The sequence below is a fragment of the Atractosteus spatula genome, chromosome 1 (assembly GCF_055471065.1).
Source record: "Atractosteus spatula isolate fAtrSpa1 chromosome 1, fAtrSpa1.hap1, whole genome shotgun sequence".
Taxonomy (NCBI): domain Eukaryota; kingdom Metazoa; phylum Chordata; class Actinopteri; order Semionotiformes; family Lepisosteidae; genus Atractosteus; species Atractosteus spatula.
Window position 1 is genome coordinate 65156588 of NC_142706.1, and position 24691 is coordinate 65181278.

At 50.0% G+C, this 24691-nt stretch overlaps 1 protein-coding gene across 1 annotated transcript in view; it reads left to right on the forward strand.

The window, feature by feature from the left end:
* Positions 1-19751, forward strand: part of gdf11 (growth differentiation factor 11) — a 34808-nt gene extending 15057 nt beyond the window's left edge. The window contains exons 2-3 of the mRNA XM_088917518.1: positions 15679-16052; positions 19371-19751. Of these exons, the coding sequence (XP_088773644.1) occupies positions 15679-16052; positions 19371-19751 (755 nt within the window). The remainder of the gene's footprint in view (positions 1-15678; positions 16053-19370) is intronic.
* Positions 19752-24691: the final 4940 nt, after the last annotated feature.

Below are 24691 nucleotides of genomic sequence, written 5' to 3' on the forward strand. Positions count from 1 at the left end.
CTATAATGCCTTACAAAATCGTAAAACATCCGGGGCTGCCCATGCTAGGAAATCTTTGTGAATTTATTCCAGTGCACGTGGGCAGGACCGAGAGGTGCCTGCTGCGATTGTGCCCAGTGCCTGTGGTGCTGATTGGCTGTTCTGCTCCACATTTGTGTTGAATAAAGAAGCAGTTGGCCTGGGTCTGTAAAGCAGAGGCCGACAAGTAAGAGAGGCTCAGGAACGCTGTTGGGAGCAGCAGCCCCTGATATTCATCCTGGGCTTTCCAGCATGAGGTGGAAACCGTGCCATAATGTCTGGAGCACTCGGACCAGTTTGGGCATTTTCATTCATGTGCAAAGAGAAAGGCAGTCTGGATGCGTCCAGTGAAAAAGTGCGACAAGGGTGTTTGCGGATTTGGTTGGAAGTTAACAGTGGAGCCCCTGACCTAAGATACCGACTGAGGCTCCTCTCTGCCTCTCTGCTGTCTCACATACGTTCTCAGGGGCTCCATCTGCTAGAAGAGTCAGTCAGGCTCTCCACACGGCATCACACGCAGGAGGTGAAACTGCCCATGGGGCACAATGGATTTTTACAAATACAACCGCACATCATGAACACGAAAAATACCAACACAGAGCTCACACAGGAAAAAAGAGGGATACCAGGGTCATCTGCGTCTGCATCGTATAATTATTACAGCTAAACAGTAAAACAGAAGAGGGTGTGGATACCCATTCAGGCAAAGCTGTTGTGCAGTAAACCACAGCTGGGTCTAGCTCTGGTTTTAAAGTACAGCCTGCCAGTTGTAGACCATTAAGGGGAGAAAAGGCAGATACTGAACACATTTCTCAGCCTGCAGGTAAAGGAATCCCATCTGGATGTGTAGAGGTGTTTTGTCTGCTAGAAGGCCTCTTTTCCAGATTGCGTTCAGATCAACGCGTGGTTGTTGTGCAAACTCACGTTAAGGAGGAAAGTTAAGGACGGAGTCTTACCCGACCGAGTTTTAAGGAGAGACACTGATCAGACATTCCATGATCCAGTGCAGTGCTCCTACCAGTCCGGTCTGCTGCAGTGCCCACTCTTTGGCCTTTGTGGTGCTCACTGGGATGGCACTGAACCCCGCCAACCACGCAGCGTTTATGGTTGACCGCTGTCCTAAGGAGCTCGTACCAGTGGCCGCGGATGGTGACATCCAGTCGCTGTTTCATGCCTGGAAGTCAGCTTGGATTCTTTATGAGATGGTGGCACCAATCTTCTCTTCGATCCGCGAAGGAGGAAGAAATAACAGATCCCCCCCAACACGCACACTCTAAAAAAATCCCTCATTCAGCCAAGGGTCACAGGGTTCACAGCAATGTGATATATTGGGCGAAGAGCCAATTAACCTCACCAGCTCTCTTTCTTTGGCACAAAAAGAGGCCCGGTAGTAGATTAAACAGCACTACCCCCCCACCCTCCACCCCCTCCCTCAGAAAAAACAGAAAACACAAGTCTTTTATAGTGTTGACCCTATAAAAGGGTCATTTCCTGAAAGTGCAGGAACCATAAACATTAAGAGGAGAGGTCTTTAAAAGAGAGCAGGGTCCCACTTTCTTAAGAACAGCGGCTCGTATTTATGAAGCATTGATGAGTATGTGAGGTTTTTATATATTTATTTATTTTTGTCAAAGGGACGCTCCTTTGATTGCTCTCTCCCCTCCCTTTCTTGTTTTTTTTTTGGGCCCAGAAAAAGAAACTTGTACAAATTGTTAAAAGCCGGCCAGGAAATTAAAAAGGGGAAAAGCGCTCGGGCTTCAAAAAAAAAAAAAAAAAAGCACAACACACTGCCAATTTTAGGGCTAATAAAATTTCAAAGGGACCAAAGTCCATTAATGCCCTGGACAAGATTTTACCAGTGGCTTCTGGAATCTCACTCCCTCCACCTCTCAAGTGCCTCACTGCCCATTCCCACGGTCCAGCACGCTCCTCCGGGAAGCACTGTCACTTCCCGGGACAGAGGTATTCCCTCTCCTGTGGGGTGTGCCGTTAGGATTAGGAACAGCTGGCGAATTGTGAAGAAGACGGGGACACAGGGCGGCTCGGTGGCAGAGTTCTGTGGGCTGAGCGGGACCGTGCCGCTCCTGGGACCTGAGAACGGAAGAGCGCGGGACAGAGGGGAGATCCCACATGCGCTTCCTGGATATCGGACTCTAACTTCCAGGCCCGTGAACCTTCCCTGCCTGGGCGCTGCGGCTGCCGGGAGCAACGTGCTGGAGGTGCCACATCGTGCTTCGGAGAAGGCCGAGAGGCCGCCCTGCCCTGCGCCGGCTTCCTGCGTCAGCAGCATCCCATCACCCGGACTCTTAGAGCACTCCCGGCCTCCTGTGTCCGAGCCGCGAGGCCGGCTGACACTAGCCGAAGCCCACAGTGCCCGGTCACTGGACTGCAGGCCTTCCCTACAGAGACTGTGCAGGCAAAGCCTACAAGGTTCTGACTTTTCAAAATGAGACTTTTTGTGTGTTCACAGAGAACACACAGAGAGTCTGCTACTTCTTGGCAGTGCTGTATTAACGTGTTCTCATTGTGTAGCACCTGCTTGTAGCCTGTCAGCAGTGCCTGGGGGTTATTGTAATCACCTTCCGTAGTATTAGTGGAAAGACAGAAAAACTGATCTCCAAAAAAGCCACTTGTATCCAAGGACAAAAGGTGTTTTGACAGAGGAATTATTTTGAAGAGTCAGTGGTGGGTTACCGAAAATGCAGTGTAATACTTCCTCAGATGTTACCACAGCTGTTGGACTTACATACCTCCAATAATTAACATCCTGACAACTTTTTTGTAAAGTGAAAGGTCAAAGTCTGCTTCTCGCTGTTGTCACGATTCCTTCCCTCACGTGGTGTGTTTTTGTTACGGGGGTGGGGGTGTCGTGCTCCTCTGGTGTGCCCTCTGACCTTCGGCCCCTTCTGGAAGAACAATTTAAAAGGAAGAGAATTGCTCACAATTTTCTGGGATGTATGACGTCCCGGGCTGGGCTGCTCCTGTGTTTCCAGTCCTGGAGCTTGGGCAGTAAAAATCAGTTTAAACACCTGTTGCCTTTCTTCTGAAATACTATTCATATGTACCATTCATACCATAGAAAAGATTTGTTTTGATGCCTTTCATACTAGTTTGTTGGGCTGTGTGGTTGTAACGGGCATGAAGGCTAGAGATAATCTCATTGTTGTGGACCACTGCCGTCGGTCAGCTGAAAATGTTTGGAGCACTTCGGAGAATTTCAGGTTTGCCGTTGAGCAGGAGAAATGGCTGCAGTCAGGCACAGGTGGGGGGACTGGGCTGTGCTGCCATTCTGAAGGGCTGCCCCAGGAGCAGATTGTAAGAGAAGCAGGTCCTTGTTGCGTCCTTATTTGAGGGGCCTGGCTCATGCTTTGGAAGTGACTCAGTCTGCTGTTTCAGGGGGAAACGGGTTTCCAGAAGGTGCCTGTACAGACTCTTCCATGCTGCGTGTCAGATCCTGCGTGTGGCTCTCTGAAGCCACTGCTTGTTCAGGTGCCGACTGTTCACACAGCAATTCCAAGTCAAGAAGCCGTTCTGTGCGTCCTTGGCCATCAGTCTAAGGATTTTTAGGAAATATGAAATACCAACATCTCATTCTGCCTCCCAGGTCCAGATAGAGGTTTCTGTCAGTAATCACCCATCATTATCCCCGATTGTACAAACTGATTAATTATTTAATAAGAATTACAACAATAACAGTGTTGCTATTAATAAACCTTCATTTAACCAGCTAAGCCAGCTCAGAACATACTGTCTTTTACAACAGCAACATTACAGGGGACCAAAATTTACTGTCGTTCACTTTTCTGGAGGAGGTTTTTTTAAACAGCATTATGTTAGGTTCTCCTCAGCACCACAGTGCAGGTGCCTAGGCGGAGCGTAGGTTGAGTCTGATGATGCCAGATACCCCTGGAGCTGGGGAGTTTGAGCTGGCCAGGTGCCCCTGGAGCTGGGGAGTTTGAGCTGGCCAGGTGCCTCTGGAGCTGAGGAGTGTGAGCTGGCCAGGTGCCTCTGGAGCTGAGGAGTGTGAGCTGGCCAGGTGCCCCTGGAGCTGGGGAGTGTGAGCTGGCCAGGTGCCCCTGGAGCTGGGGAGTGTGAGCTGGCCAGGTGCCCCTGGAGCTGAGGAGTGTGAGCTGGCCAGATACCCGTGGAGGTGGGGAGTGTGAGCTGGCCAGATACACCTGGAGAAGGCAAGTGTGAGCTGGCCAGATACACTTGGAACGGGGGAGTGTGAGCTGGCCAGATACACCTGGAACTGGCAAGTGTGAGCTGGCCAGATACACCTGGAGAAGGCAAGTGTGAGCTGGCCAGATACACCTGGAACGGGGGAGTGTGAGCTGGCCAGATACACCTGGAACTGGCAGGTGTGAGTTGGCCAGATACACCTGGAGAAGACAAGTGTGAGCTGGCCAGATACACCTGGAACGGGGGAGTGTGGCCTTGCCAGGTGCCCCGGGAGCTGGCAAATGTGAGCTGGCCAGATACACCTGGAGCTGGGGAGTGTGGCCTGGCAAGGTGCCCCTGGAGCTGGGGAGTGTGAGCTGGCCAGGTGCCCAGCTCGTGGTTTCTCAGTGAGTGCAGAATGAGTGCAGAGGGAGCATGCTGGAGGAACATGTTTAGGGCTGAGGCTTCTTCTTGACTTTGTGGCTGATCTGGCACACGTGACTGCAGAGCACCAAGGCGTACTGCCACAAAAAACTGTGCCTGTCCTCCAGCATCTGAAAAAAAGCAGCTTTTTAAAGTGCGAGCAAATGCCACAGCCAGGCAGCAGCCCTGAGCTCTCAGTCCTTGCAGGGATCAGCACTGTAGAGCCCCTCTGACATGGGAGCGTCAGTCTGTTGTGCACTTTCGCCCTTACTGTTGGCTTCGTGTGGCTATCGGCTTTCAAAAGAGAAGGTTATTTTAGGTTTCTTATGCATGGAGAGTGGCAGGGAAAGCACTTTTTTTCTTGAACATGCTCTGGTGATGGTTAAAAATGGAGACACTGCACAAGCGGTTTCTAACCACAGTGCATCCCAGGTGTTTGCCAGCGTGAGAAGGCTGTTCTGCCGCTGGGTTGCGCTGGCGTCAGGTGTCCCGGTGCTCCGCGGCGCTGCGGTGTGTCGGCCGTTCCACCATGTGTGGCTCTTGGCCGCGCTGGGGCTCCGCAGCCAGCCTTGGCCGGGCCTCTGTGCCAACACACACTGGGCCTTTTGAGAGCGTGGCGAGCCGGCAGGGGGAAGACAAGCGCACTTCATTATCCGCGGGAAGGAGCAGGAAGAGAGCGCATCAATGCCCTGCCTTCTGCGGTCCACCCCCAGCTCATTTCCAAGGCAGAGAGCGAGAGAGAGAGAGCGTGCCCCAGCCGCACAGAGCTTCTCATTGTCAGCGCTCACACTGTGGGCATTGTGCAGAACATGGCAGGTCACTTCCTGGCCACTTCAAATTCGCAGCGCAGATGGACTGGAGACTAACTGAGAGCGAAGTGTATATCACTGAAACTCCGCTCTCCTGATGGAGGCGAGGCTCAGCGGGCCACAGATCTCTGGATCTTGTGGATTTCCACCCTGGAGTCCCCAGCAGTAATGTTCAATCCCATCATGCCTAGCACTGGGTAGGAGTGGAGGACTCTGGGAAGCCGAGCATTAACATTAAGTGTATCAGTCCTTACCTGGCGGTGGCCAAGTATGTCACGTAAGCAGGACATTGTCCTCTGAGGTTTTCTACTGTGCTCCTGCTGTCTCTAATACCACAGCTGGTCTCATTCGCCCTGGAACATGACGTTGGCGAAACAAAGAAATAATGACAACTGCAAAACGTTCCCCTTTGCCATGTTCTTGCTTTTGTCATGCCTCAGTAAAGGCAGAGTTGAGTGGCTGAACTTCAGACACACTCCTTGGCTCCCAACACACCTGAAACACACCAGGTTTGGCAAATGAGACACTGGCTACAATATATTGTAAGAACAATGGAAGCTGCCTGTAGTATTAATTTAATAGATATTATATTAAAGTGTAGAGTATTGAAGAGACAAAATTCAGTGTTTTTTAAACTTTCTGTAAGTAATCCATGAGCTGGTTATGCTGCAGGAATAAACCAGAACTGCAGAAATTGCAATTGTCAGGACTGGACATGTAAATAAAATCAGCCTGGATATCTAAGTTGCAATACAGGCACAAACAAAAGTATTTACACCTTCCTTTGAAATAATTTACTTATTCAGTAGTTCATGTAGTTTATTGGGCTAAACCTATGTAAGTGTATGGTAAGAGATTCTGCAGGGGGTGTCCAAACTGGTGCTGACGTATCCATTGATATTAACCAGTCAGTGCAGGGCAGAGCTAGGCTTGATTAGACTCACGCACTCCTCCTCACCTGCTGGGCAAGACATACTGTATATTTAAGACCAGCTGGGCTTTCAAGTGTCAGAACCCGTCTTCTGTCCAGTTCTGAGTCCCAGTGATCATTCACATTCACAAGTGTCACAAAAACAAGGCTTATTATTTCCGGCAGTGCATCGCAGGTTTGAAAGACCAGTAGAAAAAATATATTGATTGATTGTTAATAATAATTAATGTAACAGAGCTGCTGGTATGTCAATATACAGTATACTGGAGCTGCAAAGCAGTGTATTATACAGTATGCAGAAACAATCCTGTATATTTCATGTATATGAGGAGCTAGTGTGTGTCTGGAAGGTTTACACTACAATGTGCAAATAAACATTCACAAATATGCTAAAATGTACCCACCCACTCCCACCCACATCCACCCACTCCTGACTCCTCTGCAGGATGACCTCAGCTGGAATCGTGCCCTTAGTTTTTCTGATGGCCCAGTAAACGCCAGAGGTCCCGCTCTGTGCCGATTCAATGTATGAACCAGAAATCACAGGACCTGCAGCAGCTGCCGGATCAGACCAGACGAGCCCCGCAGTTGTTGCGCCACTCCATGCGCTCAAGTGGGGAGCAGGGCCACGTCTCTGAGCCTGGGTCAGCGAAACCACAGGGTGCACAGGGGGGCACCTGCGTCGGCCGCTGCTGTCTTCACAGGGGGTCTCGGCCTCTCCTGTCCAAGAGCCGCGCACTGAAACGGCCCGGGAGGGAAGATAGCCGCCGCGACTCCGTGACGCCCTTCACGCTAACAACCTGCGTCCGGGAGCGTGGCCGCCATGGCGTCGAGTTGGTCGATCAGTTTAACGGGTTTCTTTTGTCCCCCGGAGATGCCTGTTTCTAAAAAGGGGCAGGCAGCTGCCGGGGGAAGTGGCGGGCCAGATATCTTTTATTCCACGTAAGGGGAGCTCCGTTTTGCGAGACTTAACTGGACTCTGAAAAGGCCGAGCCACTTCAGCTCCACTGAATGCGATGTGCAGCTGTCAATCAGCGCTTTCAGCTTCTTTTGCGCGCTGACAAAGAAGTGCTCGCAGCAGAGCTTAACGAGCGCACTCTCTGTATCAGGTTAGGACAGCTCGAGCAGCACAGCGCCGGTCCCCTCTCTGCCCTGTTTACGTTACCTAGGATTCCACAGCTGTCACTGCAGAAATTAATTTTCCATGTGAACTTTGCTAAAAGCCTTCTGGAAATCCAGATAGATCACATCTGTTTTACTGTTCAACCGAGCTGCTTCAAGCCGGGTGACCGTGCAGGAGCGGTGCTGTTTTTACACAGAAGCTCATTGCCTCCCTGGCTCATTCCTCACGAGGAACAGCGGCCGCTGTCCAGCGGATTAACTTTACTACCTTTCACAGGTCAATATGTGCTGCTTTAATTGCGATGTGGCCAAGCTGCTGAACTTGGGGGATGAAGTGTTTATATTGCACACAGCTTGTGAGGAGTTTGATGTAAGTTATGTGGCATTTAACTGTGCTGTTGTTGGCGCTGCCGTTCTGTGTTGAAGTTTGGTGTTTCCTTGATGTCTTTGTATTGGCGCACACATGCAAATGAGCAATTAGATTGCGCTTGTGCGTACGACAAAGAAACGGACCTGAATCAATGTGTTAGAGGCAGTGAACTCTGCTGGAAATTAATCCCTGCGTCTCAGCCGCGTCGCTGGTAGGTTCTGCTCCAGCTGCACTCGGAATGATCGTTTTTTTAAGAATCTTCGATTCGGGTTTTTTGTAACACCCACCATGTGAAAGGAGCGCTGCTGTGTTTTGCGGCTCGCGCCCACTCAGGGCAGGAGGAAGTGTGGGCGCATTCCTTCGACCTCCCCACCTTTGGACCGCCCGTCTGCTCCGCACGGCAACAGCTGGAGGAGGGGCGCCTCCTTCGCCGGCTGCCACGCATGCCTGCCGGCGCCTGGGAGACCGCGGGCACGCACGGCTGCTGGCCCACAGCGCGTCCGCCCCCGAGAGCCAAGAGACCCCGGGACGTATCCCACTGTGCCCTTGGTGGCGCCCAGCTTATTGTGTGCTGCCGCTTGGAGAATCCTGGTCGCCATCTGCTGGTGACATGGCCCAGGCTCGAACCCGCGACCGTCCATAGAGCCCGCCTTGTGCTCGGGCCCGTGGCTTTACCATTTCATTCTATCGCGAGTTTTAAACAGAAACTTTATTTCATTTTCTGTGGTGTAGCGACACCAGCATCCCTCCAGTAGGGGGCAGTATTGGGCTGGGGTGCTCCCCAAGGTTCTGGAGACATTTGGGGGCAGAAGGATTACAGGGAAGGTGACCAGCGCCCCTGAGACACTGGTCCGCAATTCGGCGGTCATCAAAGAGCACAGGAATGGTGTAATAACTGTTAGTTAGCTCATGCATATTCTGCAAATACGTGTATGATCTCACGCAGGACTGTGTGCACGAATCTCCCGTCCACCCAACCTACTGGGTTAATCTGTTTGCCTCCTTTGACACCATAGAAATGGTCTCCGGTGCTCAGAGGGCCAGCGCTCGCTTGGCTGCAACGGGGCAGCAGGAGGATGCCTTTGTGGCTCATGGGATACTCTTCCCAGAGCTCTCTGCGAGCAGGAGTCTTGGGGCTTGTGGCAGCGTCCCGGGAGGCGTCTGGCTGAGGGATCCAACATTATCCCCCTCCACGCCCCCCCCCCCCATCACCCCCCCTCCAGCCCCCTCTCGCGCTCAGTCCCTGTGGGACGCACAGCGAAACAAAAAGGGGGTGGGGTGAGGGGTGTGTGCTGCCCCCTGTCTTATTAGAGGGGTCGTGAACATGTCACAATGATTAATTTGCCAGGCGCAGAGGGATACCCTAGAGCCACATTCATCCCAAGTGCCAGTTTACTCAAAATGGCACATTTGCATTTCCTATTAAGAAAAAAAATATATATGCAAATGGAGCCAACCTCGCTATCATTTCGGCCATAAACAATAGGTGACCATTCTGGGGCGCGTTTGCCAGTTGGTTTCCTGAGAATAGGCTTTCAGCAGTGCAGGCTCATCCGACAAGAAACCAGATAACACTGCCTTTCAGGTACAGAGGAGTGATAAAGGAACTATAGGCAAGCAGCCTGTATCTATCTACCAATACAGAGGTTAGCAACACAGCCACCATCTGGGGAGCACCTCCCCAGAGTACATTCACTCCTGAAGGGCTGAATAAAGATACGACAAAAAAATGATTGTGAGCCTATTTCCTGCAGGAAGAGGGGCAGAAGTACTCCCAAAGGCTCAGAAATCCCCAGATCAGAACCACATTCCCAGCCCTGTGACGTGCGGTCCAGGTGCCTGGGAAGAGTCCCGAGACCAGTCTGCACCCTCTAGCTTTGCAGCCGTCCCTGCGGAAGGTTAGGTGCTCCAGCCCCCCAGGTGAAGGCAGTGCGGGTGCATGTAAGAACATTGAGACAGCACGAGACAGGCACAGCGTGGAGACTGAGGGAAATCTGGATTTGTGAAGACATGATTAGAGTATTATATTCCTGATGCAGGACAGGGAACGTGGGCGAAGGGCTCAAACCTGCTCTTGCAGCTCTTGAAATGTGAATCTGAATATCTACCATCCTTCTCACAGGGCAACACATTGAACCGATTGAAAATGCGGCATTACCAAGGAGGCTAAAATCTACACTGCAAACCAAAGCTGCCCATGCCACTTCTCCTGTCTAGAGGATGTAGTACAAAACACCTGCTAGTGACAGTAAACCTACAGTATGCTCTCTGAGAAGATTCACCAGGTTTATACTCCGTAGCTCAATCGTCTTTGCCTTGGTTGATGGCGAATATTAGACCAGAGTCGGCTCAGGCTCTGGAGCCGCTCGGCCAGTAGAGGAGCTGGCCGGAGGGCAGACTGAGGTCTGTAGTCCGATCATCAGCAGTCAGAGCTGTCTCAGACCAATGGTGGACAGCTGGTGGTCTTCTGCTGGGCTTGACAGGGCTTGAGCCTACGGGGGCGATCGCTGTAGGAATGCAGGGAATTATTGTGAATGTATATCCTCAGCCAGCAGCTCACTGGACTCCTCTGAGCTGGCCGTGGTTGAGAACTGCTTATCCAGCCTGACCGGCAGGTTCGAGGCAATCAGTGTGGTGATATCTGCAGAATTGACAGTAAAGCCAGACGAGAAAGACCAGGCATGACAGGGCTGCTTTGGATCGAATACCGGCTGATTAAATGTTTCAGCATGAGGAGGGCTTTTTCCATTTCTCAGATGTGTTCTCATTTTCAGCGGTGATGACCGCTCTCCAGGGCCTGCGAGTATTGTGCTGTGTTTTGTGTGCTCAGAATCCAAGTTGAAAGCTTTGCCTTCAGAGCTCCTGTGGGGTTTTCAGTCAACATCAGCTGAGCTTTTAGAAAGCTGTTAGGCATCTCAAGAAGATTATAAACCTCTTTGTGTGCAGTAGCCATTAAAAATGACACAGAAACAGGTTTTATTTCTGTTACTTGGGAATCCAAAATATGAATTTTTAGCTAAATAAAGCTGAAGGACTTAAGATTTCTAATAGCATATCCGCAGAACTGAGGGGTTGTAATTAAAACTCTTTCTCCCTTTTAACCTCTCTGGAGCAGTGTGAAGAGACCACGTGGGCTTAAGGTTACCTTAACCAGACTTTACACCAGACCTTATTCTATTTTCTGTAACACTGAGTGAACTGACACGGCGACACACCCCAGCAGAGCTATCCCTCCTCTGTCCTGCTTCAATAGGATTGAGTGCAACCGTGCTCAAGGAACTGGCCAGTGAGTCCAGCAGCCTGCTGTGAGAAAGAGATTAAAATTCAATTTTCACTCAGTATTTCCCTTATTGTTCTTTGAGTTGAAGAGTGAGGTATTTAGTACTTATGGTCATTGATCCGTATAGGGTAAGAGATGTTCTAGTTCATGCTGGGTGAATAGGGTGGCAGTTTGCAGTGTGGCTTCACAGCTCCTGGCTCCTGAGTGCTGCCCTTGTACATGTGCATCAGTTTCAATCCGCCAGGTTAATCGGTGTGTCTCTGGAGCTGTGTGCCCATACTCTTCAGCTCTTTTCATTCAGGGTTTTTTGTTTTTGTGCAGAAACCCAAATCTTTGACAATTTCCTACCGAGATTTTAGATATTTTGTTTCAAAGCAGCAGTCAATCCTGTTAGATCCCTATTCTATGGCACGGAGAGTAGCTTGTGAGGTTTATCCGTGTGGAGAGGAACATTGTCTGGGATGGAGAACGCCTGAGATGTCAGCAAGATGTGTTTGACGTTTGTGGTGGTTCAGCTACTACAACAGCTCATATTGGCAGCTCACGTGTGAAGATTGTGGTCAATATGAATTAATGATGTTAAATGACAGGCTTTCTCTTTTCTCACTCATGCTGAGTTGTGTTAATAACTGTTAATCGGGCTCTTATCATAGAAAACACTACTGGAGGTTCTGAGTAAGCCCTTGATATCTCACGACATACACATGTTATAACTCCTGATTATGCCTCACGAGTCTAAGGCTTGGGCACAGCACAGCAGTGCTGGTATTGCATGGTAGATCAATCTATTGTTGTGCAGAATAGGAACACGAACACTCTTCACTTTCCTTCTTCAGTGCAAATAAGATGGAAGACATTTGTCCAGGTCAGTCTGCAAAACCCAGAACATTCCTGTGAGCGTGAGTGAAAGGAATCTTTAGGAGAGTAGAGATACATATATTACCATTGCCCTCAAGCTGAGTGCCTAGTCGACCTTGACCTTCAAACTCAATTTCCACTTGGCTATTAGGATTGACCCCAAGAACCCCCGGGGATGTAAAAGGCTGACGGTTTTGACCTCTGACCCCCTTTCTTAACAAGGCCTAGGTGCCAAAGTGGCCTTTTGACCCAGGAAGCCTTTGTACGTTGCCACGGCAACCCCACACCGACAGGCCCCTCCTTCTAGAGGCCATAAAAAAATCCTCCATCCCTCCGCTGGAAAGGCAAAGGCTTTTATTTTTACAATAGATGCCACTTGAATAGGTAACTCGAATAGTTGGAGAAAAGGGTCTTACTTCAACATCTCGGCGAATGTTTTCGAACGAAAGTGGTTGCTTTTGTTTGTGTTTACACCTGCAGATGTTCTGTAACAACGTTACGTGGAGAAGGCTTGGGTGGCTGTGGGTGTTGTACGGCACACCAGGGGTACCCCGGTCGACTGGAGCCCTGGCACCTGTCCACCAATTGTGCGCGGGCCCTGGGGGAATGGGAGCCACAGCTGGCTAACGACGGCGCTCGGCCCGCGCCTCACTGTCAGTGACCGTTCAGACCTGGAGGAAACGCTCTGCTCAACAAACGCTTACTGTAGCTCAGCTTATTTATCAGGACAGGATTCAATGATGAGAATTCTGCTTCCTGACAAGGGGGAATAATTAACTGTTCAAACAACTACATACTGTATGAAAATGCGGAATCAAATAAAACTAGAGAAATGCTAGTTTCAGGTTGTGCTATTTAAGAGTTTGACCTGTTTTTGAATCAAAATAGTTGAGAAAAGGGCTTAAAGAGATCTTCTTGGGAATTTGGCACAATCAGGGGATAGTGCTCTGCTGGGCTGGGCCAGTGATTTCATTGAAGGGCCTTCTAACTAAACAGGAGCATATGATCTTACATAATCATTGTCTGAACTGTTCGCTGTGTGTATGCTTTTTTATTTCCTATTTTTATTTTACTAATTAGGCATAACAAATCTTTTGTCAAATGGTCATTATTTAACAGGTATTTGTCCTAACAGGTGGCAGTTATAGGGGATGAAATCTCTGATGTGCAGCTCTAGAAGTTTGAGATATCGGCCTTCTCATGAAGGAAAATCTCCATCTGTCTGGCGTCAGTCTCTGGTTTACCACCCAGTGCGCCAAAAGTCCTTTTGACCCCTGGTCCTGAAACCAAAATCTGCGTGGATTTTGGAGTGGCTAGACCAGTAGGTGGTGCTCTTTCCTGCCTTTGAGACATTAATCAGACATGATCGAGGTGCTTAAAAGTCAGGTGTTGAGGTGTATTCCTAGCTGGAATAAGGTCAATGACTCTTGACCTTATTCCAGCAAACACATCAACGTGTCCAGCAAGGTGTCAGGCAGATTCCCCACCCTGACAAGCGGATATTATTTCATGAGGAAAGACAGCAGCCAGACATTGTGTGGCGGTAGAATCGTTTATTGAATTTTGTGAAAACTTTGCTTCAACCAGCATGGCTGAGGACCAACCTCCCAGCCATAGGAACAGGGGGGGCTGGGACGCCCAAGGGGTGGCTTCAATTCAAAGGTGGACATGGGGTGGAGGAGGGATGCACAGAACGAGCGAGGAAGAGGAAACGGTGACGTGTGGTACTGTATGCACAGGAACTGAGGAGATTCCGTCAGGATAAGTTACTGACGCCCGCCTTCATCCTTCCCGAATGTGGGTTAGACCTCCATTAATGTAGAATGAATTCTTGACATTTAGATATATTAGTCTATATACGGTTTCATAAGGAATAACGCCATCCAAGAATCAGATGCTTTGCTAATGTTCAGTCTGAACTGTGAGTATAATAGGTTTTGTCTCAACCTGCTCGGTTAAGGGGGTAGCCTCCTGGCCACAGGACGAGGAGTCTCAACGCCCCCTTCAGAGAGAGGCGCTAACCAAGGGGCAGCTGTGAAGGTGGAGAAGGGGTGGAAGAGGTGTGTGCAAGAGTTGTATGTACTGTATATAGTGAAGGTTGGTAATGATTGCAGTATTAAAACAGCGGTATGAGATTGACCTGTCACTATCCCTCCACAGCTTCCGTTAAGAAATTCCGTATATGGGAACTGCCAGAGCTGACTCTTTTTGGCACTTTGGGAGGCTGTCGGAGCTGCTTGCTGACTGAAAACCTGCCGCGCGCACTCTCGTACAGGAGAGTCAGCACGAGACACGGCCCAGGGTCCAAACGAGGTTCGGTGCCAGAGCCTTAACGAAAGCCTTACCTGGCCGGGTTGCTCCCCCTGGCCCTTAGAGCCTTTGCGTTGGTCGAGAAAGATCCTCCAGATCTGCAGGGCGCTCCCAGCAGTGCCCGGCTCTGCTTCGCTCACTGATTTCATACCTGGCTCCTGGCCATAGATGTACCCCTTCATAAGAAGACACTGCACGCGGCATCCAACGTCTTATTTGTGTCCAACTCGAAGCATCAGAGCGAGAGCTGTAATCAGTGAGTGGGACCCAGGCGATGCCAAATATTTCAAGTATTTTTCTTTGACAATGGTGGAGAGATGTTTTGGGATTGGCTTTAAAGAATATTACCACAGTGTGATATCAGAGGCTAAGGAGGATTATAGGAGTTAGGGACGAGCAGGGGGAGGGAGGAGGTGAGGTCATAGGTCCCACGGCCGGTCTCGTTTGTTCATGATCACAATAGGGGAAGAAACAAACGAAATGAGGTGTTAGTGGAGAAATGTGATACTGGAGAACACAGGATATCTGACTTCTGTGCACCCGCAGGTACTGTTAAAAGCTGGGTAATGCCCATGAGCAATGCCTTCAGCTCATCCTTGTCAGGAAAATCTCAAAATTAATGTTCAAGAATCTCAATTCATGCAGTTCGTGAGAGAGACAGGGCTGGGAAACTGAGTGCAGTCGGGGGAGAGGGTCAGAGCAAGCGTTCGGGACTCGAAGGGAGAGAGCGGCGTCTTCTCTTCCAACGCGGGCCTTGCACGGATTGCGAATGGGCCGAGGCCTGTTCTGCAGTACCGCTTGGCTCCAGAGGGTCCTAAAGCTCCAGTCTCTCAACGGGCTTTTCATTGTGTGACATTGTGTCATTGTGTATCACCTGATGCGGCCTGTCCATGTGGCGCCACCCCACCAGAGTTCAGGCAGCCCTTTATCAAGCTCAATGGCATCTACAAACAGCAGCTAGAGCACAGGGAGCAGGGAGGCCAGACAGCACACTGCTACTGCACTCCTGTACTGCTCAAGCACTCACTTCACAACTCGCTCCACGCTACAGCACTTTCGTTTTTCTGACTAACTAGATGAGAAATAACCCAAATAATTGGGGCACAACATAGACCTCTCAGGTATCCTGTTCCTGGAGCTGAGGTGACCCAAGTCAGGTTATGCCTTTACAGAAGGGGCACTAAACTAGTAAATTATCCTGGGATCTGTAAGACTTAAGTTAGAGTGTGAGAATGATTGCACACTTGTAACCACTTATATCTGCCACTTTGTCAGCTCAAGCACACCTTTGGGGTGCTGGTCAAGATCATGTACTATATACTCACATCTGTATCTATCTGCCGGTCAAGATCGTGCATACTCACGGTGTCCCTCCCTCCTGACTGTCTGTCCTCAGCCGAGCCGGTGGTCCAGGTGGACGGGAAGCCCAGCTGCTGCTTCTTCAAGTTCAGCCCCAAGATCATGTTCACCAAGGTGCTGAAGGCCCAGCTCTGGGTCTACCTGCGGCCCCTGCAGCAGACCTCCACCGTGTACCTGCAGATCCTGCGGCTCAAGCCCGTGACGGAGGAGGGCAGCCGGCACATCCGCATCCGCTCGCTGAAGATCGAGCTGCACTCCCGCGCCGGCCACTGGCAGAGCATCGACTTCAAGCACGTGCTGCAGAACTGGTTCAAGCAGCCGCACACCAACTGGGGCATCGACATCAACGCCTTCGACGAGAGCGGCAACGACCTGGCCGTGACCTCGCTGCGGCCCGGGGAGGAAGGACTGGTGAGCCACCCCCCCCTTCCCCTATCCCCCAATCCCCACCCCCCCAACCCGAGCTGCCGGTGGACCAGTGAGTTCGGGGCCGTAGCTCAGGCCCGGAGCCCCTTCGTTCTCCCGCAGGGCCGGGCCAGGCTCATCCCAGCCTTCCAGCAGCCTCCAGAGCACTGTAGTCTCGGCCAGGTTAACTCAAGTTGTCCCAACCCTCTCAACGGCGTTCTCAGCTGAACGGAAAATGGTGTGCAAGCGCACAATTCCAAAACAGAAACGTGGCTTTTAGAAAGAGGTCGGTCTTTAAAATCTGAGATTCAACGTCAGGACATTAACGATCTTTGCCTACAACCCCCACTCCTACCCCTGTGACCCAGGGGCTCTATATATTTCTGCTCTGTTAGTGTGCAGAAGAGGGGAAAGGGAGCAGCTCTCAGCTCTGAGAACAGGGTGTTCAGCTGCTCTCTACCTGCCTGCGGTCACTAGTGTGCTTCTCCTTCTGTTTCCAGTACTTCCCTCTGAAATAAGACCCCAGCCTGGACTTTGAAGGCTTCAAGATGGGGCCGGAGGCTTGTGTTCTCGAAAATGATGGAAGTCTTTATTTTAAGTGGAAAGCTGGCTAAAGAGGATACAGGGCCTTTAACAAGCTCAATGGCATCTACAAACAGCAGCTAGAGCACAGGGAGCAGGGAGGCCAGACAGCACTGCTACTGCACTCCTGTACTGCTCAAGCACTCACTTCACAACTCGCTCCACACTACAGCACTTTCGTTTTTCTGACTAACTAGATGAGAAATAACCCAAATAATTGGGGCACAACATAGACCTCTCAGGTATCCTGTTCCTGGAGAAGAGGTGACCCAAGTCAGGTTATGCCTTTACAGAAGGGGCACTAAACTAGAAAATGAACCTGGGATCTGTAAGACTTAAGTTAGAGTGTGAGAATGATTGCACACTTGTAACCACTTACTTCTGCCACTGTGTCAGCTCAAGCACACCTTTGGGGTGCTGGTCAAGATCATGTACTACATACTCACATCTAGGCCAGTGAACTTCTGTGAAGAGCTGGAAGTGAGGTGATCTGCTGCAAAGGTATTGCTAAGGCTGGTCGCTTATCCCGATCGCTTGATGACAGATCACCCACAAAGACACCGTGTGGAGGACAGATGCTTAGTTAAAGTCCCATGTGGTGGTCAGTTCAAGTAGGTGTAAAGATCACCTGAAGCCCAGCCCACAAGAATGTGCTATCAGGCTTGACACTTGAATTTCACTGCTGATGACTCATGACAGCACAGAGAGTTTGAAACAATGTCACCCTGAGTTCAGACACGCAACTAAGAGAGATTAACCTTATTGCCCACTAAAAGTGGAAATGTGTCTTAGGATCCCGCCATTACAAATAATACAATTAATTAAAATACACCACATGCAGTTCATTGACAAACATAAAAAAGAACAACACATCAAACATGAAAAAGCGTACATTCACAGAATAAATCACATTGATCATAGTGCGAATACAACTTGAACTCAGTACTTGTATGGAGTATTGGATAAAGGATGCGTTATACATTTTTAAGAGCTCTAGGGTCCCTGAAATATCGGCCAGCTGGAAGCAATGCAAACCGTGAATTCAGGGGATGGGAGGAGTCTTTAATGTGACTTTTTGTCATCCAACGACGGCACTATCAAAACGTCCCCCAGTGTTTCGGCGGCTTGCCAATCGCCTTGTCAAGATGGGATGCATTGGCAGTTTTGTAGGTTCTGCACAATTCCAGTCTTGAACACAGTATTTTCCAGCGTGCTGCAGAATATGAAGGAGATCTCAGAAGTTGGCGCTAAAGCATGTATGTCTGAGAACTGAGGCTCCCTTCTGAAACAAGCTGTCAGAAATGGCCCTAATGGCACTGGGACTCAGCTCTCAGACTGTATGGTTCTCAATATATGGACGGTGAAACGCTCATCCAGCTGGTGGAAGAAAAATTAGGGTGGAGACCGTTTCCACTCCCACATTCTAGAGCCCCGTTGTCTATCAATCAGATAGAGGAACTGCTAGAGTAGCAGACACCAGTCTCTCGAAGCCACCTCTCTGTCCCTCTTACCCAGACCACACTTCATGGCAGTGGTCTATCAATACCATTTAGGTTGAGCATTGTTTTTTTTTTTTAAGAAAGGAATGCTGGGCTGGGAACAGTGCTGAAAAGCCTGAAGGGTTTAGGCTCAACGCCGCTGTAACTGTCAAATGAATGAGCTGCATTTTGAGGGCAATGTTGACCTTTGACCTCTTCGGTCCTCATTAGCTGACCTTAACCTTGACCTCACACCGAGTCCACGCTGCCAGAGGTTTTGGTCCAGTACGCTCTGCAGCCACGACTCCTCACAAAGGAAACAGCTGGAACTGAACCCTTAAAGGTCTTCTGGAGAAAAGACCTGACCTTCAGGGTCAAACCCTCTCGCTTGGTGCTTCTTGCTCTTTGTGAGTAAAGAAAAGAAGGAAGTCTCAGAGTTACTCTGCTGGTATTCATATTTGTCTGTGTGAGTTGTTTATATTTTGTTCTTTGTGGATGCTGTATCACAAAACAGTGAAGTACATTTGAAAGAGACTCCTTCAAAAAATTTGTGTGGTACTGGTTCCAGAAATTTGAGGAATTATTTGAAATATTTCTACTTCTTTTGAATCATTCTACCTTTATTCAGGGCTGCTGGAATACCGAGGATCATTTTCTTACATTATCAGTGCTGGTGAATGATGAATAACTGGCCATATAGAGTATAAACTCCTCAAAGATTATTATGGATTACTGGTTGAGCTCACAGGTTCTCGAATTGGTGAAGCAGCTGAGAGGTTATGTAACTCCAGAAAGCCCTGAATGGACGAGAGCAGGGGTTGTAGGAGCAACACAATTCAGCTGACATCAAAAACTTGTTGAAGAGTTAAAATGTGTGAGCTAGAGCACCTGGGAGTGTGTGTGTGACTGTGCTTGCAAGTGCATGTGGGAGTGCACATGGTAGTGCGTGTGTGTGTGTGAGACTGTGTGTGCAAGTGCTTGTGTGACTGTGTGTGCAAGTGCACGTGGAAATGCGTGTGTGCAAGTGCACTCGGGAATGCGGGTGCAAGTGCATGTGTGACAGTGTGTGCAAGTGCACTTGGGAATGGGTGTGGAAGTGCATGTGTGACCAGGTGTGTGCATGTGGGAGTGTGTGTGCGAGTGCGTGTGTAAGTGCATATGTGAGGGTGTGCACATGTGCAAGTGGGAGTGCGTGTGCGAGTGTGTGCAGGACAGTCAGTGCATAGATTCTCACCTGCCCGGCTGTTCTCCTCTTTGCAAACAGCAACCCTTCCTGGAGGTGAAGGTGCTGGAGACGTCCAAGCGCTCGCGGAGGAACCTGGGCCTGGACTGCGACGAGCACTCCACCGAGTCGCGCTGCTGCCGCTACCCGCTGACCGTGGACTTCGAGGCCTTCGGCTGGGACTGGATCATCGCCCCCAAGAGATACAAGGCCAACTACTGCTCGGGGCAGTGCGAATACATGTTCATGCAGAAGTACCCCCACACCCACCTGGTCCAGCACGCCAACCCGCGCGGCTCCGCGGGGCCCTGCTGCACGCCCACCAAGATGTCTCCCATCAACATGCTCTACTTCAACGACAAACAGCAGATCATTCATGGGAAGATCCCAGGGATGGTGGTGGACCGCTGTGGGTGCTCCTAAAGCGCCCACCCAACTGACTGAGCTCTCCCAACACCCTCCTCTCCCACCACGCCCCCACGGCCCACACTCCACCCCCGCACACCTGGGAAAGAGAAGCACGGCTCGAGCAAAACAAAGGAAAATCTTTTTTTATATATAAGAAAATAAATAAGAATAAAATAATTAAAGAAATAAAGACAGGACTATGGCATCATTAAAGTGTCAGGAATATATAAGGAGGACATTGCTGGAGTACCTGGAAAGCAAGAGGATAAACACAGCTATTATGTTTGCAAAGGAAGCTTTTAAAAGTCTGCTGTCATATTGAACATGACGGCAAACCCTCCATTTCAGGACAGGTGTATTGGTTCGTCCAGTGTAGTCGGACCCGGGTCCATTTCGGTTTGTGTGCCCTGGCTTCTAGCAACCAGGAACCCCAGAAACGTCACACTTCTGTGAAGGGCCGGTGTGCTCAGTGCTACAAGCTGATGAGAGCTTCTTTACTGGTTGGGTTGCAGCCGAACCTGAGGAGAAACACTGCGCAGGACAGCGTCTATGTGCTGCTTTATACTGAGGACATGAGCGACTTCAAACAAGCCTCGGCTTGCAGGGCCTTTCATAGGTGGGTCGTTCCATCCATGTCTCTGTCTGTTAATCGCTTTTAGACGTGCGATATCTGTCTGTGGCTCTCAGCACAAGAACAGTTAGAGCTGCCAGAGGTAGAGTATCATGAGAAGCTGGAGCCAGCTCACCTACAACCTACACGGCCTGCCAGTGTCGTAACATATGAGATTCCCACAGCCACGTTCAGCCACCTTCACACCTGCCCCAAACTGCTGCCTGCGAAGACCCTTTACTGCCCAATGGCAACGTTGAAAGCAAACGCTTGAAGAATTTATGCTATTTTCTCAATCGGGGTCTCCCATGCCTTCACTATCTCTGCCGTTGCCAGCTGTGGAGCGAGGTTTTGGCCAAGATGCAGAACAGACTGATGGAAACAAATGGAGAGTAGAGCATCTGCTGGACACAACCCAGCATCGCCTCTCCATTTCAAGACTCGTCTTCTGTCCTGCCACTGCCTTTCAAAGGAGATTTACTACGGCGGTATGAGCAATTAAACTTTAAACACACACGCTTCCTCACAACGTGAAGACCCTGGGCTACGGTGTGAAAGGCTCTTTCCACTGTGGTTTGACTTTATAAGGAGAAATAAACAAAACAGGCATGTATGTATCTATGCCAGGGTTTCTGATTCAGTATTTTTGTAGCATTAAGCACCCATTTCTGCTGTCCCCGTCAAACAGTTTCCTTTGCCTTGTTTCTGAAAGGCTTAATAGTCAGGTCCAAATGTTAAACACCTGAGGATGGAGCACACTGCAGTGTGGGATCATCCTGGCAGTGCACTACAGTGACCAGGCGGAGACAGCCTGAATGAGAGTCAGATACTTGCATTTTCTAAATCGATCAGCACCTTGCATTGGTTTGCCAGCGTCTATATAATAACTGATGACGGGCGTCCTCTCCAGGGCTAGACTCTGGGCAGGCCACTCTTCACCTGACGAAACCCAGCAGGAAACGACAAGATTAAATGGGAGCAGCACGTGTTTTTTTCCAACCACTTCCTCTCCTGACCCCAGGGGTGCATCTCGGACTGAACTGTCCTGTTCTCAGTCATCTTCTGCAAGACACATGTCTCTCTGTGCTGCAGAAAACGCCTGGTAGCCCAGCGCAGGAAGGCTGGGAATGGTGTGACAATGTATTTCAGGCGCAACGTACAGGTTTTAGTCTGGCCCCCTTTTGCGCTGGTTAGAATAGGTCTGTAAACAAACACACCTGCATGCTCTGTGCTAGATGCCACACTGGAATATCACGCATGAGGAAAAACGCTGATGTTGCTTTTACGCTTGACCCGTTCCCCTCAGCACACACGGCAGTGTCCGCACACTTTTAACTGGCGGTTTTAAAGCGACACAGACCGCACAAGATTCCTAAGGGCTCCATCTGCGTCCCCTCAGGTTCCCAGTTCCACCCTGGTGTGAAATTCTCCAGAATCGCGGCCCTTTTCTTCTCACTTTGATGTCCCTTTACTTCTAGTCTTGTAAAAGAGGCTTACAAACAGCAGAAGGGTGGGTTTCTCCTTTGGAAGGCAAGCGAGAGTGGAGAGAAGGGGGCTCAGCGGTTCGGCCGTGGAGGAGGCTGCAGTGGGTGTCGCCACGCTTTCACCCTGTCGCTTTCTTCCATCTGGGGCGCCGAGGGGAGGGGTTTTCTCCCGCACCGGCCGCCAATCACGGCCTGACGCTTCCGAATGGGCCCAGCGCTGAACGGCGTTCTCCTGCCTCAAGATATTCCGCGCACCCTGACGTTGCTCAAGGAGAGCTGGGAAGCAGTTTGGTCTGGGCGAAGGCTGTATCAGTGGGTGACTAAGAAAGACGAGCCCTCCTCCTCTAAAGAACACCGAAGCACTCTTCCGGCAGCGACAGAAGCACTGAAGAGGCGCAGTGATCACGCCCCGGAACAACTCAGTGAGCTGCGTGTCCTTCTGACCCACCTCAACCCAAATTCCAGTGAGGAAACTGTTCCTTGCTCCCCACATTCCCAGAATGCACTGTGCTTTGACATACAATTTGACTAATCTGTAAACCCCACTAAGCTTCACGAGGAAACTTTGCTTTCCCAAACCCACAGAGTTTCTGTGCCATTATTCTCTGCAGTGAGGCCCCTCTAGAGTACTTGCCCTGTGTTTAACTGAGTCAGTTCAGACGTTCATGTCTCTTTTATGACATGAACCCACGTTTGGCTGCAAGGTGTTACATCCTGGGCTCATTTCCTCTTGTCCTCATCAGTTTTCCCTTCTCATCTCCCAGAATCCTCGTGTAGTTTCTCAACAGAATATAGCCCGTACACCTCAACTCAACGCCCTCCAACAGCAGCTGGAAAATACACCTTAATACATGAAGTGACGGGACTTGAATCAGGTGAAGGGCTGAGCAAAGGCACAAGGTGTGAAGATGTCTCTTCTGCTTTAGCCCAGACATAAAAACAAAAACAAATCAAAAATCTCCTTTTACGTAGAAACCGTTCCTAGCTTGTGAACCGGTCTCAAAACGCCGTCCTGCTCGTTGAGTTTCGGAGAGCAGTGTCCTGGCCCCCTCCTGCCACCCGCCTCAACAGGCTTCCGATGTCGAATCCCGGTGTGACTGTTCCACTGCCTCCAGAATCCCAACTTTCCACAGTCGGTTTGGACTGTCCTGTCCTGGGAAGACAGGAACACACCGAAACCTCCGGCAAGATGGACGCTGTCTTAGCTGGCCGTGTGGCCCGCGAGACCACAGACGGGGGAATGGCTGACCACTGTGTCACGTCCATCTGCTACAGTTTTCTGGAGAAGCCAACACAGCGAGAGAGAGAGAGAGAGCACCCCCTCCCTGCAGAGTTCGGTAGCGCAGGAGGGGCCTGCCTGAGCACACACATCTCCTGCTGGAAACGAGAGCACTATGCCGTTGGATAAAGGAAGAGCCTTTGAACCTAAAGAAAGAGGTATGAGAAGCAAAATTTCCTCTGAAATGAAAAAAAAAAAGATGATAAAAAAAATCCTTTCTGGGCACTCTACCTTACCAACAATAAATTTTGCACTATGAGAAGTCAATGGCGAGAGGAATTGTGTTGTTATTGTGTTGTATTTTACCTTGAGCACAAGAGCTTGACAATGGATTATAACTTAAAACTTTATGTCGAAGCTTCTGTCTGTCATCGAGTGTGGAGATGTATCTTAGCGAGAGTCTGCCTTCCAGTTGTGTTGTTGCCATGCTTTTGTTTCCGTTTTTGTCTTGACTTGTGTGTCTTCTTTTCGTCGTCGTCGTCGTGCGAAGTGAAAGCCTGCTTCTTCGTGCTCCGTACACACCGTCCCGTGCGCGTCAGAGACTGCCTGCAGCCCGCAGCCGAGACACAGCTGCTCTGACTCGTCTAAGCCCAGGTGGCGCCCGCTGTCCCTGGGTTACATCATTCCAGAGCAGCGGTGTGGAGGAACAGGCAGGGCTCTGGACACACAGCTGGGAGGTTGTGGGTTCAAATCCTAGGTGGGGACACAGCAGTTGTATCCTGGAAAAAGATACTTCACTCACACTGCCTCAGTAAAATGCCAACTGTGTAAATGGGTACAAATGTATAATATATAATGGGACAAATGTTTTTTGATGTGTGGATATGTTGTATGTGAGGGATGTTTTTGTGTTTCTTGATTTTCCTTTGTGAATGAATTATCAATGACTAGAGCCCTAGTAAAGCCCCAGCTGAGCAAACAGGAGGAGTTGTTGAGGGGCAAGCATGGGGAGGCTTTCTGGGGCTTCCAAAAACCATTCATTGCATTAACCTCAGCCAGTTCTTAGCCAAACAATCCAGATGGTCAGATACCCTTATGCTGTAGTTTTGTATTGGGTGTGATACACCTGGCACCTGCCTGGGCACTCACAGTGCAGCTCAAGTGTGCGATGCTGCACCTGGCACCTGCCCGGACACTCACAGTGTGGTGCAGCAAGTATTCAGACTGAAGGCTTGAGGGCATTCTCAGTTCTCCATCAGGCCAGCTCGCGGAGGTGTGCAGTCAGGTCCCAGTTCTTCCTCCTTCTCCTCTGACAGCTGCTCAGGACTCACAGGAGAGGAGGTTGGATGTCCAAATCTCCCACAAAATCCATGGCCTTCAAGTTAAGAATTGCTGAGTCTCAGTGCCAAAGCTTACAGGAAAATATATACATTATTGGCAAAAACCAGGGCCTTTCTGGGAAACAATGCCTTAAAACACTGCCTTTTACTGGAAAGTAGTCTGAGCTCCAGTCCAAACCTGCAGAAACAGACCTATGTTGCACTCTTTTACCCTGCTATTGAAGCAGGGCCCAGTTTTCCAGGGTGTGACAGTAATACAGGAGTCCTTTACTTCCCGATGTAATAATTCATTTATATTCACA